This window comes from Nelumbo lutea, chromosome 5 (genome assembly GCF_056320005.1).
Source record: "Nelumbo lutea isolate HS-2025 chromosome 5, American lotus-T2T, whole genome shotgun sequence".
Lineage (NCBI taxonomy): Eukaryota > Viridiplantae > Streptophyta > Magnoliopsida > Proteales > Nelumbonaceae > Nelumbo > Nelumbo lutea.
The window spans coordinates 24,419,961-24,435,492 of NC_142688.1; the positions used below are offsets into that span (position 1 = coordinate 24,419,961).

At 35.2% G+C, this 15,532-nt stretch overlaps 1 protein-coding gene and 1 pseudogene across 6 annotated transcripts; one reads left to right on the forward strand and one right to left on the reverse strand.

Annotated features, from left to right (window-relative positions):
* Positions 1 to 4,686: 4,686 nt before the first annotated feature.
* Positions 4,687 to 7,259, forward strand: LOC148851059 (putative pentatricopeptide repeat-containing protein At3g11460, mitochondrial pseudogene; annotated as a pseudogene). The gene has a single exon (XR_016099681.1). The product of XR_016099681.1 is annotated as a putative pentatricopeptide repeat-containing protein At3g11460, mitochondrial pseudogene (transcript).
* Positions 7,260 to 9,524: 2,265 nt separating this feature from the next.
* On the reverse strand, positions 9,525 to 14,941 carry LOC148851060 (B3 domain-containing protein Os01g0723500-like). Of its 5 annotated transcripts, none has more exons than XR_016098766.1 (7): positions 14,709 to 14,941; positions 13,991 to 14,531; positions 13,533 to 13,744; positions 12,556 to 12,871; positions 10,780 to 10,991; positions 10,488 to 10,628; positions 9,525 to 10,148 (listed from the first exon to the last, which is right to left on the reverse strand). XR_016098766.1 is itself a non-coding variant. In XM_088942907.1 (7 exons), exons 1-6 carry the CDS (start codon positions 14,796 to 14,798, stop codon positions 10,527 to 10,529), a joined length of 1,458 nt encoding a protein of 485 aa, XP_088799033.1. In that variant the 5' UTR covers positions 14,799 to 14,922; the 3' UTR covers positions 9,525 to 10,148; positions 10,500 to 10,526. The 5 variants fall into 5 exon arrangements, 4 of the variants coding, with proteins under 4 accessions (XP_088799033.1, XP_088799031.1, XP_088799029.1 ...); XM_088942907.1 differs by having other exon boundaries at positions 10,500 to 10,613; positions 14,709 to 14,922; XM_088942905.1 differs by having other exon boundaries at positions 10,488 to 10,613; positions 14,709 to 14,922.
* Between the last annotated feature and the right edge of the window lie 591 nt (positions 14,942 to 15,532).

Consider the following 15,532-nt stretch of genomic DNA (forward strand, 5'->3'; position numbering starts at 1 on the left):
TTAGCATTTAGGGTAAAATATTTAAACCTCCCCCCATTTTATTGTAAATACTAAAACCTCCCTTACTTTTTTAAAGTAAAGTGGACCAGAACCTCCCCTATTTGGTGATGACATAGCCTCATTGGACAAAGACATTCCCTTCCACGGCAATTCTTTAACATTAGTTACGCTATGTGCAGATATTTAAAAACAAAAAGAAAAAACCAATTTTGCCTTTATGATCATCTCCTAATTAGACACTTCTATCACAATGGTTCTAGTCTTCTAGATATTTGTTTCTATTGAATGATCAGAATAGCATTAGACTTGAGTCTGGATTTGCTCATCACAGAGTGCTTTTCACATTGACCTCAGAGCATGTTCTGGCCATACACCGGAAACAGAATGATAGTTCAGTTAACCTAGAGTCCGAATTTTTAGGCCTAAAGTACAGTTGATATGGGTGTTACATTGGAATTGTTGTTAATTTATGGACGGACATTGATGTATGGAATAGGAGGTTTTTGATATTTTGAATGTTTATAACTCTAAAAATCAGAAATCTATATTGGGCCTGTCTATACTTCTCCGTATTTGTATTTATAAGGTGGAATATGAATCTGAATGTTACGTAGGTGTAAAGCGTCTTGTATGATTAGTAGGTTGAATGTGTTTACCCTGATATTTATTTCTGAATCACCAGGTATTCATATCCGTCGCAAATATTAGATGCTTGGATCGTTGTCTCGAAATAGGAGCGTGGCTTGCTTGCAACGTTTTCTTCTTTAATTGGCCTTCTACCTATACATAACATAATAATACTTCATTTAAGCAATGTACAGAAAACCCGACTGAAAACCATGGAAAATTCCACTTTCCAGTTTCCATCTGCGCCCCTACAGGCGCATCTGAGCGTGCATCGGAAACATCTCTTGTATTATACGATTTGGATGTGCTGTGGAGCGCCAATGTGATCTCAAGAAAAAGAAATGTAGGAAAAAAAATCTCACTCGGACGATTAAATTTTGAGTGATTAGCGTGAATGGTTTCTTCTTGCTCTTTCATCGTTTTCTCGTTGTTGTTATTGTTGTTGTTGTTGCAGTCTTCGACAACAAAATCAGGAGGATAATCCTTCTCGCAGCAGCTTCGATCAAATACCATGACATCAAAAATTAAACGTCCATGGTGTTGAAACACTAAAAAGTCTCCAACATTAAGATGGTGTTCTTTCACAAAATCCCGCCAACAGTTGTCCCCAAAATACATGCGCTCGCTACTTCTCCAACTGACCTTCACATCCCATGAACCCCTGCAACTATTTAGTCTCGCCTTCTCTATCCAGCTCTCTCCGCTCAGTTGTCTACTGAAAGCCAGCGGTATCACCTGCATACGCAAACGCAGTTTAGTGTGGCTATATGATGCTTTCTGGAAACTGGATGTTTGTGAGGTGGGACCGATCCAGAGAGAGAGAGAGAGAGGGGGGGAGGAAGGTGGGCCGTTGGGGCGAAGATCACTTACGAGTTTTGTCGAGAAACCCGCCAACAAGACCTTGAAGAAGTAACGTTTATGGGGAGGAGTCTCTTTTAGCATTTTCAGCTTCCGTAGATTATCAGAAGGCATGACTGGAAATCACACTGTTCCCAGGAAGAACTGAAGAATAAAATAGTTGAACTGGGTTGGGTTAAGTAAGATTTATAATAAAATTGGACGGTTTATTTAGCACGTCTCTCGGTTATTTATCTTTTTTTTTTCAATTTTTATTTTTAAAATATAAAACAATAATTATTGATTTTTATTAGGCGCTATTAATAAAGAGATCTTTGGGTTTCCAAGGCCTTATTATTTTAATGTATATTATTATTATATTTAAAAAAAAAGACATTTAAGAGGGAGAGAGACCTTTGAGTTTTTCAAAACCTCTTATTTTAATGCATGTTAATATTACATTTAAATGAGAGAGATAATAGTAATAATATAAATAGGTTGAGTTAAAATAATCAAAAAATTATTAATTTAAAAATCCAATAAATTTTTACTCAAAATAAATATTAACAAAACTTAGTTAATACTAAAAATGAGTTTCAATTCCACCTAAAAATCAAACGTAATAAATGCTAATAAAAATAAGAAATTTAAAAATAAAAGTATTAATTGATAATTTTAATAATATTATTAGATAACTTATGAGTTGAGAACTTTATTGTGCATAATGAACTCATTAAAAATTATAAAAATTAATGAAATTTTAAAATGTAGAACCATTTTATTAACAGTATGTATTGCAAAAATTACTTAATAATAATGAAAAAATACCAACAATTAATTAAAAAATAAATTTAAATATAAAATATTACTTTATAATTTTAATAATATTATTAGATAAATTTGTACTAATGCATTTTTAGTTAATTCATAATTTTTATGAGTTGAGACCTTTATTGTGTATAATGAACTCATTAAAAATTATAAAAATTAATGAAAATTTAAAATGCAAAACCTGTTTTATTAACATTATTTTATAGAAAAAATTACTGGATAATAATGAAAAAATACCAACAATTAATTAAAAATCTAGAAAATTCTGAAAAACCTAAAAATAAATAAAAAGTACGGTTATGAGTATTTTATTCTTAAAAATACCCACGCCAGAAATTATTGAAATTTTTTTATAATTAGTTGTATTTTTATTAACTATGTTATTTATTTAGTTATTTAATTTATTTTTGCTGAAAGCAAATGCAAATTAATTTTGTAGTGACTAATATGCAAAAATAAATACTGAAAATCATTGAAAAATACTCATATGCAAAAATTATTGAATAATAATAAAAACACCAAAAAATAATTAAAAATCCAAAAATTCTTAAAAACGTAAAGCTTAATTAAAGAAATTACATTTAATTACCAAAAAGTTAGATTTAATTACTATAAAATTACATTTAATTAGTTTTTACCAAGAAATCATCAATATTTTTAAAAATATGACAATTTCCAAAAATTAATGTATTTTAAATAAATACAGTAATTTAATAATTAACTATTTTAATAATTAATAATAAAAAGTAACAAATAATTTATTACTTAACCTAACCCGATTAGATGTATAAATTTGCAATCTCAAGCAACTATTTTCTTTTGAGTTAGGTACAACTTAGATATGCACCATGCCAACACATTATCAAGGATAATTAGATTTGAAGTCTTATTGTGTATCAAACTTTTAGAGTCCAATGATGGTTTTAGTAGATAGGGCCCAAGCTAAACAACCCCTAATAAGCTCAACTTGAAAGTTATACGCATATATGGTAAATATTATTATGTAATATTTAGATAAATTTTATATTAATATATATAAATGTTATGTATTTTTTTTATACTAAACTAGAAATAAATAAAAATATTAATTTATAAAAAGTCATAATTTTGTAATTAACACATGCGTCTTTATCAACGAAATGGTTGCTTCTATCGACTGGGAAAGAAGGATGAAGAGAGGTAGGAAACCAAAGCCCAAGGTAGAGGGAAATGGCAGTGGTATGAGCAATGTTGTTATTTTTTACGATAGCATATCCCATGTGCATAATCAGCCTAGGGAAATTGTAAACCGAAATGGTGTGGTTGTTGATGCTGCCTCTTTGACTGGATCTTAAACCCAAGCCCAGCCCTTATATAAAGCTCGAATCTCGAGCCCGAGTCCAACACTGAAGCCCGATTTGTACACAAAATGTTTTTATTTTTCTGTATATTTTTATAAAATAATATTATATTAATTTAGTAATTTAATTTATATATCGTAATAGCAAATTGATATTTATTAATAATTTAAGAAGCATATATAATATTTATTATATATAAGTACTTTTTTATATATGTAATAGCATCAGACCAGGTCATCGGGCTACTTGGCCCATGAATAGGTCTAATTGTATATATAAACAATTATATACATAAAAAATCATATGAAAAAAAATTTAAACATATTTTTTTCAAATTAAAAAAAAAATGGACCACTCATAGCTTGGCTTGGCCTAGCCCAAGGCTCGACCCGATTTACACTTTTACTTGAACTCGCCCAATACTAGGGATGGTGTAGGGAAATTATATGATTCTCCATCCTTGTTGAGGAGTGGGGTCACTTGTCCCTAAACTGGCCCAATATTGAGGAGTGGTTGCCTTACCTTGAACCTACCTCACAGTGGGGATGGGATAAAGTGTCTTGACTTGACTATGGGGCAAGGATAGGGATGGGGTGCCCCGCCTTGAACCCACCTCGTTGTCATTCCTATATAATTGTTAATTATTAGTGAAATTAATCAAAACATTAGCTTTTACAATTATTTTTATCAATTTAATGTTAATCAAAATTTCATTTAAAAATAATAAAAATTATTATAAATTATTAATAAAACTAATTTTTTTAAAATATTTATTTATATTAAATTAACAATAATTATTTTCTTTAAATCAACATTAAATGAAAATACGGTTATTAAAATTTTAAATACTAACAATAACTTTAACACTTTTAGTTAATTAACAATAAATTTGAATTATTAATTAATAATAAATAAAATTATTAAATCTTTCAAATTTTCCGTACATCGCACGGCTCCCTGCTCTAAGTATATATAATATATCGTTAGCTGTAACTCCGCGAGGATGGCTATCGTCGTGGGGTGTTTTTATTCGTTATAAGCCCCTGTCACAGACAGCACGTATTCTTACAACCACATCGTGGGTTCCTAGGTATCAATGCTGTAGTATTGTCGACTCTTCAACTCCAGGAGCGCCTGTCGAGCGTGCCTTCCTGAACTGGATGCAAAATTACAACATTAATCCTCGCCGCCCATTTCTTCCGTCTCGGTAAAGAATTAAAGGTTGTCTGCTCTTGCTCATAAATGAGACCATCATCATAATTCATAAAGCTGCAGTTCAACAAAGAGTAGAAGAGAAAAAGATTAACGGAAAAGTTATGGTCGACAGCTCAACTGTTTTTAATCTTCTTCGTTCCCACCCAAAACAGACTTCTCTCCGTTTCAAGTCTCCCTTTTGTCTTGAGTCTCGTTTCTCTTCAACAGAACACAGAAATCCTGTATCCAACGTAACCAAATTGATAGCCCCCCGCGCTCCATCCTACGCTTCAGTCCTTCAAGGACTCAAAGAACTTAAGCCCATTCAACAGATTCACGCCCAGATAATTACATCGGGCCTTGCTCAAAACATCTTCCTCTCCAACAGGTTGATGAACTCTTACGCTTCTTGCGGACTCCTGAATGTGGCAAAGCAGATTTTTGGACGAATTCAAAATAAAAACCTGGTTTCTTGGACAATTTTGATATCTGGGTTCACTAAGAATGAGCGTTATTTCGAGGCTTACGAGGTGCTCTGTGACATGATAATGAGTGGCTTCCTGCCCAATGTGGTTACTATTACGAGCATTCTATCTGCTCTTGCTAACTTGGGCTTGATTCGGGTCGGAAGATCGTTACACTGCTTCTTGATCCGATATGGTTTGGGAGTTAACGTCTTCGTAGAGACATCCTTGGTCCTTTTTTATTCCAAAGTTGGCTGCATGGATGTTGCTCGGAGACTATTTGACAAAATACCCGATAAAAATATTGTTACATGGAATGCTCTTATTTCAGGCTATTCCAATAAAGGCTTTGGTGACGAAGTTCTTCAACTTTTTACTTTGATGCAGAGAAATGGATTTTCTCCAGACTTTTTTACTATAGTCAGTTTGATATCAGGGTGTTCTGCCATAGGTTCTTTACAGTTGGGGAGTGTAATTCATGGTTGTACGATTAAAGCTGGGTTCGAGAATGATCAGATCATTAAGACTGCTCTGATTGATATGTATGCAAAATGCAGGTGCGTCGAACATGCATATAGCTTATTCAACGAGATGCCTGTGAAGGATGTGGTTACATGGACATTGATGCTCTCTAGCTTTTCAGATGTTGGGTATATGAACAAAGCTATGCAGATCTTTAACGAAATGATTGGGGTGGATGAGGTAGCACTGGATTTTATCTGTTTGATTGGCATCCTTTCAAGTTGCAGTCGATCAGGAGCTCTACAACAGGGCAGACGTGTTCATGCATTAATGATAAAAACAGGTTTTGAAGATGATATTTTTGTAGGATCTGCACTTATAGGCATGTATGCTAATTGCGGGAATTTGGAGAGTGCAAGAAAATTCTTTGAGGGAATGAAGGAAAAGGACATTGCATGCTGGAATGCCATGATTGCTGGTAATGGGATGAATGGGTGCGGAGATGATGCAATTGATCTTCTTTGGAAAATGCAGGGGAAAGGCTTAGAGCCAGATGAATCAACTCTGTTGTGTGTCTTGTGTGCATGTAGTCATGCTGGAATGGTTGATCAAGGGCTTCACATTTTCCATTGCATGGTTAGATATTGGCATATATTACCAAATCTACAACACTATACTTGCATTGTTGATCTTCTTGGTCGTGCCGGGCGATTAGATGATGCCCATTTTCTGATCAATACCATGCCTTTGCAGCCTGATGCTGGAGTTTATGGGGCCTTGCTAGGTGCCTGCAGAGTCCATGGAAATATCGACTTGGGATTACAGATTTCAAAAAAGCTTTTTGAATTAGATCCAAACGACGCTGGGTACTATGTCTTACTTTCAAATATGTATGCAACTGTTGGAAACTGGGAAGGTGTTAAGATGACAAGAGTATCATTGAGATCAAAGGGATTGAAGAAGACCCCAGGGTTCAGTTCTATCGAGATAGATAGGGAGATTTTTACATTCATGGCTGGGGATATAGATCACCCCCAATACCCTGAGATTCATAGGATATTGAAGATCATGATTAACAAGATTAAAGAAGTAGGTTACGTACCCGACATTAAGCTTGTATTCCAAGATGTACCATATGAAACAAAGATAAACCTCCTGTATCACCACAGTGAAAAGCTGGCTATTGCTTTTGGATTAATGAGAACTAAACCTGGAACAACCATCCGGATAACAAAGAACCTACGTACCTGCAATGATTGCCACACAGCTACCAAATTTATCTCCAAGGTCTTTGAAAGACCAGTTGTCATAAAAGATGTCAATCGCTTCCACTTTTTCCAAGATGGAGCTTGTTCTTGCAAAGACTACTGGTGACTTTTAAATTTATCTACATTTATTACTTCTTTACTAGGAAATTTTCTTAGTGTACATTAGTCTTGTTCTTTCATTAGAAAAACGAAAAGCTTATCAACAACAGTGCAAATAGATATTATTGATTGATTGAGCAAATTGGAATGTCCCAACATTGTGATTTCAGCATTACTAATTCTGAGAATACCTAACAATTGGAATTATTGAGTATTTGATAGAACCTTACAATGGGACCCAGGTAGTATGACTTGCATAGTATAAACATTGCATACAATTTAAAGTAGAGCTTCAACTAAAGCTATCTTGGTGCAGCAGTTCACCTTCATATAACCATAACAACCTCCCCTGCATGGGTGTCACGTGTAAGCCCTGAAGATGCAAACCACAAATCTTCATCCAGCTCTGGTGGAAAATAGATCCACACTTCCCACATCCCAATATTAATCCCAGTAGAACATCTACCCTGCCTACTAAATCATTCCAAATATTAATCCCCATAGTCGAGGGCAAGGTTCAAAGTATCAACATGTATCGACCGATACATATCGTTTTGGGACCCCTCCGATACACCTCGGGGGTCTGACCGGTTTAGGGGGTGGAGGAGCCCTAAATCTCCCCCCCCCCACGAACGGGTTCTACAAAAATAAATAAAAAAGTAATAAAAAAACAGTTGATTCAAATATTTTGAACCTTGGTCCAGGGTCTTGGGAGGGGTCAACTGGATAAACATAACCTTCAGAATTTTCTAGCAGAAAGTGGCTGCTCTGACTCTACCTGTTTTCTAACACTTTTCATCCCAAGATTTTACCAATGCATCAAGCCATAACAAATAAAATGGATTTTTTTTGCTTTTATTTTTCAGAAAGGTATTTGAGGAATGATTCCCTTGTTTTTATCCGCCGATATTTTTATCTATTGGGAATTTACATATTCAAATTACTTTATGAATTGTATTTATACATAATCTGTTCTATGTACCTTATAGTTGGTTGTTTCAATTTGTTCAAATTGATGAAAGGGATTGTGAGAAAGTGAGAATACGGACTTGCCTCCTGATTTTATACATTCAAGTTACCTTATGATTCAAATGTATATTGAATCTGTTCCATGCACCTTATAGTTGGTAGCTTCATTTTTTTTTTCATAATTTGTTTCAGTTTGTTTAAATTGATGAAAGGGACATTAACCGCGAGAATGGGAACTTGCCTCTTCACAGCCCAAAAGGTGAGCATGTTCCTAACGAATCATCAAATCCATAAAAGACACCCATAATGTCATCCTTGAGAGAATGCTCACCACCATACGGATGAAGTTTTTACAACTGCTGTGAACATTATTGATACATCAAAAAGGAAAAGAGTTAGTTCCTTGCTTTGATTGTGTCAACATACATGCCAATTATGGGCAGAGATGGTTGAGCCCATACCACCATTACAAAATTGCAGCTGATAGGATTCTAATCTATTCTTTTTGGTTCAGGCTGGACACTGAGTTTAATTAACTCTAAACGAACTTTTCCATAAAAATAGGAGCAATGTTACTTAGACTTTTATTTGGGTGAAAACGTTACCATGACTTTGGTCACCGAGTCTCATCTTCAAAGGACCAGTATCACTTGGACACTTGGTGGCCCCATGCACTTTAGAGATGGCAGGTCAACTGCTTCCATGTCGGGCATAAATGATGCAGTCTCACTTGGCAAAGGGCTGGTTGCAGTAATGAAATATACTGTATCAACACAGATTGATGAGCAGGAAGGGTCAACATGAGGTTTGAAATAAAGGCTCCGTTTGTTTGCAATACAAACACCAAACTGTGGTATTTATGTACTTTCCTTGTTTGTGAGCATTTGTTTGACATGTAAAAAAGAAATGATTATAACATAAAAAATGTATTTTCTAACATTTTTGTGTATTCTTTTGATAATCAACTTTTTAACCAAGTTAAGGCATTGCCTCAAGCACAAGGTAATTGGGGCATTTAATGATGAGTGAAAAACTGTTTAAAATCTAAATCATGTTTGCATTCATGAACTGAAAAGAGGGTAAATATGCAATGTACACATTTGCATTTACATTGCAACCAAACACAGCCAAAAGTTTTATAGATATAAGCAGACAGAAGAGATAAGGTACTTCTCCAGAGAGAGAGAGAGAACTAACTGCTACAAGCTATCTTGCATACCCAAAAAGACATAAAAATAAATGACCATTTAATTTTATTGATGTATTTCTTTATTTGAGTTTTCTTAGCATATCTGTGCATATCCAAAGCATATCTTGATGTCTCTTAAAATTACATTTCCAATGTTTTGACCTCGTACAGAATTAATCAGAATAAATATAAACAGAGAAGCTAATGACCACAAGAAAAGACTAACAGAACTGTACAGAAAATGTATTTAACCACACACACACCATGTATAAATTACAATAACTGCTCATGGTTTACATATAGGAGATAACATGCCCATGGTTTTGTAATATTTCATGGTTTCATCTATCACTGGCATAACATGCCCATGGTTTACATATAGGAGATCAACTGAAAAAACACTAAAGCAAAATGTTTTAAAGTTCACAAGCATATATATGTATGCAGAAGGCCATGAACATTAGTATTTGGCCATATACTTGGTACAAAATCTGAAAACATGACAAAAAGAACAGAACAGCATTTCCAGTATGAATCTTCAATTCAATGTGATGGTTGTACCACACAAATGCTTCTTATGGATATGTCTCTCCTCTCAACCGCTTCCATTGTCAACAAATTTAACTTTCTTGTCCACCCGGAAGATACTAACACGCATATCTGTTTTTCCGACAAGTTCAAATGCACAGATATCACCTTTTTGTATGTTGTTATGACGCACAAAGGAAGCCCAACCACGAGAAATAGAATATTGCCGACCAGAAACAAGTAAATTCATCTCCCAAGATCTACCTCTGTTGTGAAGCAGAATTTTCATATTTTTTCTATACCCACGAAAATGTTCCTTACTGAAATAATTTGGTATGTGCTGCATGGACCAATTTATCTACTTAGTTAAAGAAAGACTATACGAAATAGACTGCAGAAGGAAAAGATGAACAAATGCACCAAAGAATCATGTAATCATCACAAAATTTTAATAGTTTTAACTTCAAACTGTAACTAACATGAAAGGCCTGTGTTTTAATCTCTTGATAAGCATAAATACAGGAAAACACAAATCCATAAGTGTAAATTCATGGTTGTAAGCATTTTCTAGTTACTTTTCTTCTTTTTACCATAAATTTTCACTTCCAATTTCTGGGTTACCAATGAAACACTACATGATATGTCTTAACTGACTCACTTCGCATTTTCAATGTGATACCTGGATGCCTACATGGGAATGCATTATCTTGCAGAGAGTTCAACTTTCAGTGAAAATTCTGAGCGCAACACCTTTCCAGCCATTTTCCCACCACATTTGATTAATCATAGATGTTTTTTTCTCGACCTAGACACCAAGGACCTTACATGCACCTTAATTAGTTCACTCATAACCATCAAATATAGTTGGTTAACAGAAATAAACAAATTTGATTACATCCTCCATCGCACACAAAAAAGAGTTATTTAATTTAAATTATGAAACAAAACAAGATTTGGCACAGAAAACTCACCAAAATAAGCCGCCTTCCTCCCACATTATACTCCCTCATACACCACTTAAAATAAGGAAAGTCAGAAGTGAAGGATTGGGCTGTTCTCCGCACTCTTTCCCTTCCTTCAGTTCTCATCTGTCCTTTCGACAAGCAACCTCTTGTATGTGAATCCATCTCATTAATAGGCAAGTGAGCATTCTCTATCTTAACCTTTTCTTTGGATACAAGATCTGTCCAGTTTTCAGAGTTTCGTTTTAATTAGAGGATTGAAGATGATGGACCAAGTCATGTAAACAAATAACTAGAAAAAAGCAAACCAGTGAATGGTAAAGATAGCATTTGATTGTATAATTCAAATGCTCTTATTGCATGGAGAACAACTGAAAATGCTGGGACACGATACATTCATCCATTAGACAATAAAACAACATCATGGTGGAGTTACAAATTTTTTACTTTACAGAGAGAAGGATACACAATTATGTCAAGTATAAATTCACATAAGCACACTTATATACAGATAATATAAACAAAATTCTGTGATACTGAAACCAATTATTAAACAGTTCCATATGACAGACCCAGAACTATCCAATTTAAATCAGGACGATCAGGTCTGACCAAATTAAACCCAATTATACTTCAGATCTATAATTATCTATGATAATAACAACTTAAAAATTTTATTTTTGATGATATAACTTAATAAAAATGATTGTGTTGATAAAACAAGTATTTTTAACCAAAATTGTCTCATAAATAATCTACAAAAATTATCTTTTTGGATATAAAATATAACAAAAATTACATGAAAACCTAGAGGCTTTTACATATTGTTAACTATATAATCAATTTGGGTCTAAATAAGAACCAGTCGAGACCCAATTCTTAATGTGACAGGATCTCCTGAAAACAAAAGTTCCGCACACAAACTAAAAGCAAAGTATAGCTGCATATTGGAAATATGTCCATACATGTATATTAATGGGGAGATGTTTCAAATTTGCTGCTGGATGACAGTTTTTGTTTTCAGAAGATCCAGGCTCTTTACTAATCGGACAAAAAGTTAAAAACATAAAACCAGAACCGGCATAATCAATTAGGCCATTTAATTATATCGGATACACGCAATTCACTGACAGCCCTAATTTTTATTTACGAGACCCCATTTGGCACATCTTTTTGGGAAGATCTTCCGGTAGTCTGATATATAAAAGAAGCATTGAGCTTTTGTACGAGAACCTAAGCAGTCCAAAGCACATTTGGCAGACATGCATCTTGCCGCGCGTCTTTCCGCATCTTTCCACATGAGATTAAAACGTGAAAGACGCGAGAAGTTTCATTTGGAACTTTTCAAAATGGACTTATTATGTCTTTTCCGAATCCCATTTTTTAACGATTAGATCTTTCACATGCCAAACGAAAATAGACTGAAAATCGGTCTTCCTAGTTTATAAACAGTCGAAAGACCATGTGGAAACACAGCCAAACGGGCAAGAGTGTAGAGCTTCTGAAATTTGCACTATGTGCAGTCAGTAATATTGCACATTTGCTTGGTACATGCAGGACTCCACAAGCAAAAGAAAAGCCGAGAGTGTCAGGTAGTTTAAAGTGAAACTATCTCCAGATTTAAGTGCAACTAAAAGTAGTCACCTGGTTTAGTTGGTAATGCCAGTGAATAAAGCTACCTCTGACCTGGGACTGCATACTGCTTTCAACTCCCCGGTACCAATAAAGAAAAATGTGCTTCAACACAAACATTTGGCCACATATTTGTGAGGTCAAAAAGCTCACCTATACTCGGATCAGCTTCGCAAGCTTCTGACCAACATGGGCAAACAGAACTGACAGGACTCTTTGATGATATGCTCTGTATCTTCCTTTCATGGAAAACATGCACTCGCATTCCTCGCTCACCAACAAGCTCAAAAATGCAAGTATCTCCTTTTCTGATCATGTTATCACGTACGAAGTTTATCCATCCTGCACGAATGGTAGATCTTTCCCTACCTAGATCTAATCCTACAATCCAGGATCCTTTTGAATTCCAAAGGATGGCATTTGTTCTTCGTCTGGGAAGATGTGTCTTGGCAAAGTCTCCAGGGATTGACTGCATGACTGATATCCAGTTACCAAAATAACAACCATAATACCAATAATTACTATAATTAGTAGAAAATTACAAGAAAAATAAAATAGTGCTACAAGCATGCTCCAGATTTGACCTCTTACCAGTATCAGTGTGGAATTTGCACAGGGTATCCTCAGGAGGTATGCTACCCAAGTCATCATCAAAATGTCTTAAATAATTTATTTTTGCAATTTCAAGATAAGAGAAGAAGTAATAAGCAACTCGAAGCTTGCAAAAATCAAACCTCAAAATCAAGGCAAACAAATAGAACATTCAGTCATTTAGTCAATATTCAGAGCTACAACGTCTAGAATGAATTAATTACTAAGGGGCTCAGTTTGGAAGGAGTACAAAATTCATAGATTTAACAAATAAATGACCAAAGGCGGGATAAAACGGTATTCCTTGTGCAGCACAAAAGTTGGTTGTTTTGGATCTTAAGGCTAAGGATCTTGATTCATCATACTGTTATGACGAGGACTAAGGAATAAAGAATATTTTCAGAACCAAATCCATTAAAAAAAAAGGTGTTCTTCATTGAAAACCACTCCAGATACAGAGTTCATCCTTTACAACAATCAAATGAAAACCCCAACAACTAAACTAGTTGAAACAACAAATCAGTGTCAAAATAACTCACCAGATGGCTTGATCGGCCGACATTAGACGCTTTTATGCACTTCACGAAATATGGAAATTTCGAGGAGGATTCAACTGCCTTCCTTGTGCAGCATCCTCCGGTATCCGAAACCGTTTCATGAATAGGCAGGTCAGAATTTTTCTTTCTCCCTCTGGTGACCGGCCCCATTTCAATTTTTACATGTCTGCTTGATCTTAGACATAAGTGTTTGTCTGCATCATCTCAACCAAAGGTTATCACTCATTTCAGGTTCCTAATAAAAAATTAAAAAATATATATATCATAAGCAAAAATTCCTGTCTCTGAAACACCCCTTGGATATTTTTCTAGTTGCGTAAATATGAGATAGAATGTTGACAAGTATAAACAAAAATAAGGCAAATACCTCATTAGAGTATATTTGCAAGCATTTGGCTGAGAAACAGGGACAAAACCAAGAGCAGACTTGGGAGACTTACCACGTTCCTTGATTTGACAGGGCAAGGTAGAGTCTTTGTCTGCTTTAGTTGAAACTGCATCTTCTCCTCCACGGCCCCTGTTACTAACAATATTTACTTTATGTGCTCCATTTCTGGTTCTACGTTCTAAGTGAACTTGAGGAGGGTTAACTCTCTTCCTCTTCAATACAATTTCAAAGGGTTTCAATGGGGAGGTTTTCAAGGCCTCTGCTATAATCTCTCTCCCTCTCTTATTCCCTTTGCGTTCTACAAAAGCGTTATTTTCCTGGGTGCATTTGACACGAAAAGCAGCTTCTTTCTCGCATGCAGTTAGATCAAATATTTGCACAGAGAAATGAAAGTTACCAATATATCTGAAAACAAAGAAGTCTCCTGGTTTTGAGATGTGATCTTTCAGAAACACTTCCCAACCATCTTCAAAAAACCATCCATCGGGGTTCTTAGTCAAGTTCACGCGCCACATATTCCCACTAGGACCTCTTAACCAAACAGTTCCTGAACCTTTTCCTTTAATGTGTTTCAGAAAACCAAATGGAATTCTCTGCAATGGAAAAGAACAGAACTGGGTCAGCCCATCCTCAATGGTGCAACAACAACGATATTGGGTCATTTGCATTCAAAGAGACTGCTGAAGTTGAAGAGATGAATCAGAACACGACAGAAAAGCTAGGGGTGGGGGACAAAAAAAAACCAGGAAAAGAAAGAAAAACGAAATTACCAGCCGTTCGGAGTTGATGTTGGGCTTGGGGAGGAAAACCTTGAAGAAGCAAGGGTGTCTCCCTGAACAGAACCTATTACTTCTCGCCATTTCTGATCTCGTCTCCCCCAACAGAAGCGCGAATACTCTGCTCTATATATAGCAAGCTCCAGCGGGTTCGATTTGAATAAGCTTTTGGCGGCCAAATGGGAATTCGTCATTAGTCAATAGAGCTTTGGGTTTGTGAGAAATCACATCAGTCATCAGCTTGTCATTTCCATATTTATTCCTCAAATTAAAAGTTCAAATTGTTTAGCTTTTTTGCGGGTTTTAGAGGGATTTCAAACGATCATCAATGTTCCGTTTTTGACAACTTGACATACCTCACCACCATCCAATACACAACATTTCAAAAGTTTGTTAATAAGTGTAACACTGTAAGGTATCGACTCTTGTCCGTTTCTTTCCTTGTCACTGTTTTACATCCACAGTGTCACTGGTACAGTCTAAATCCTTTTTGCCAACTAAAATCTATTTTGATACCCCTTCGGTTCTACTCGTAACGAGGGCTGTCAATGGACCAGACATTGGTCCGGTATGAGTCCATTACAGATGGCCAGGTCCAATCCAATCCGTTGTATACTTTAGACCATTCCGGACTGCTCCAGTTCAATGTCTGGACCATTCAAACTGTTTAAATTGGTTTTAATTCAGATTGGCTCCATCCATACCTGATCATTGACATCCGTACTCTATGTTATGTCGATGGACCGAATATTGATTCAATCTGATCAGGTCCAACTTTAATCCATTACAAATGGACCAGATCGAATCTAATCCAATAA

Coding starts and splice junctions, on each gene's coding strand:
- LOC148851060 (XM_088942903.1), bottom strand. CDS start 14,798: ATGGCGAGAAGTAATAGGTTCTGTTCAGGGAGACACCCTTGCTTCTTC. Junction 13,745..13,990: donor CTGTCAAATCAAGGAACGTG/GTAAGTCTCCCA, acceptor GAGATGATGCAG/ACAAACACTTATGTCTAAGA. Junction 12,872..13,532: donor TCGGCCGATCAAGCCATCTG/GTGAGTTATTTT, acceptor TCAGTCATGCAG/TCAATCCCTGGAGACTTTGC.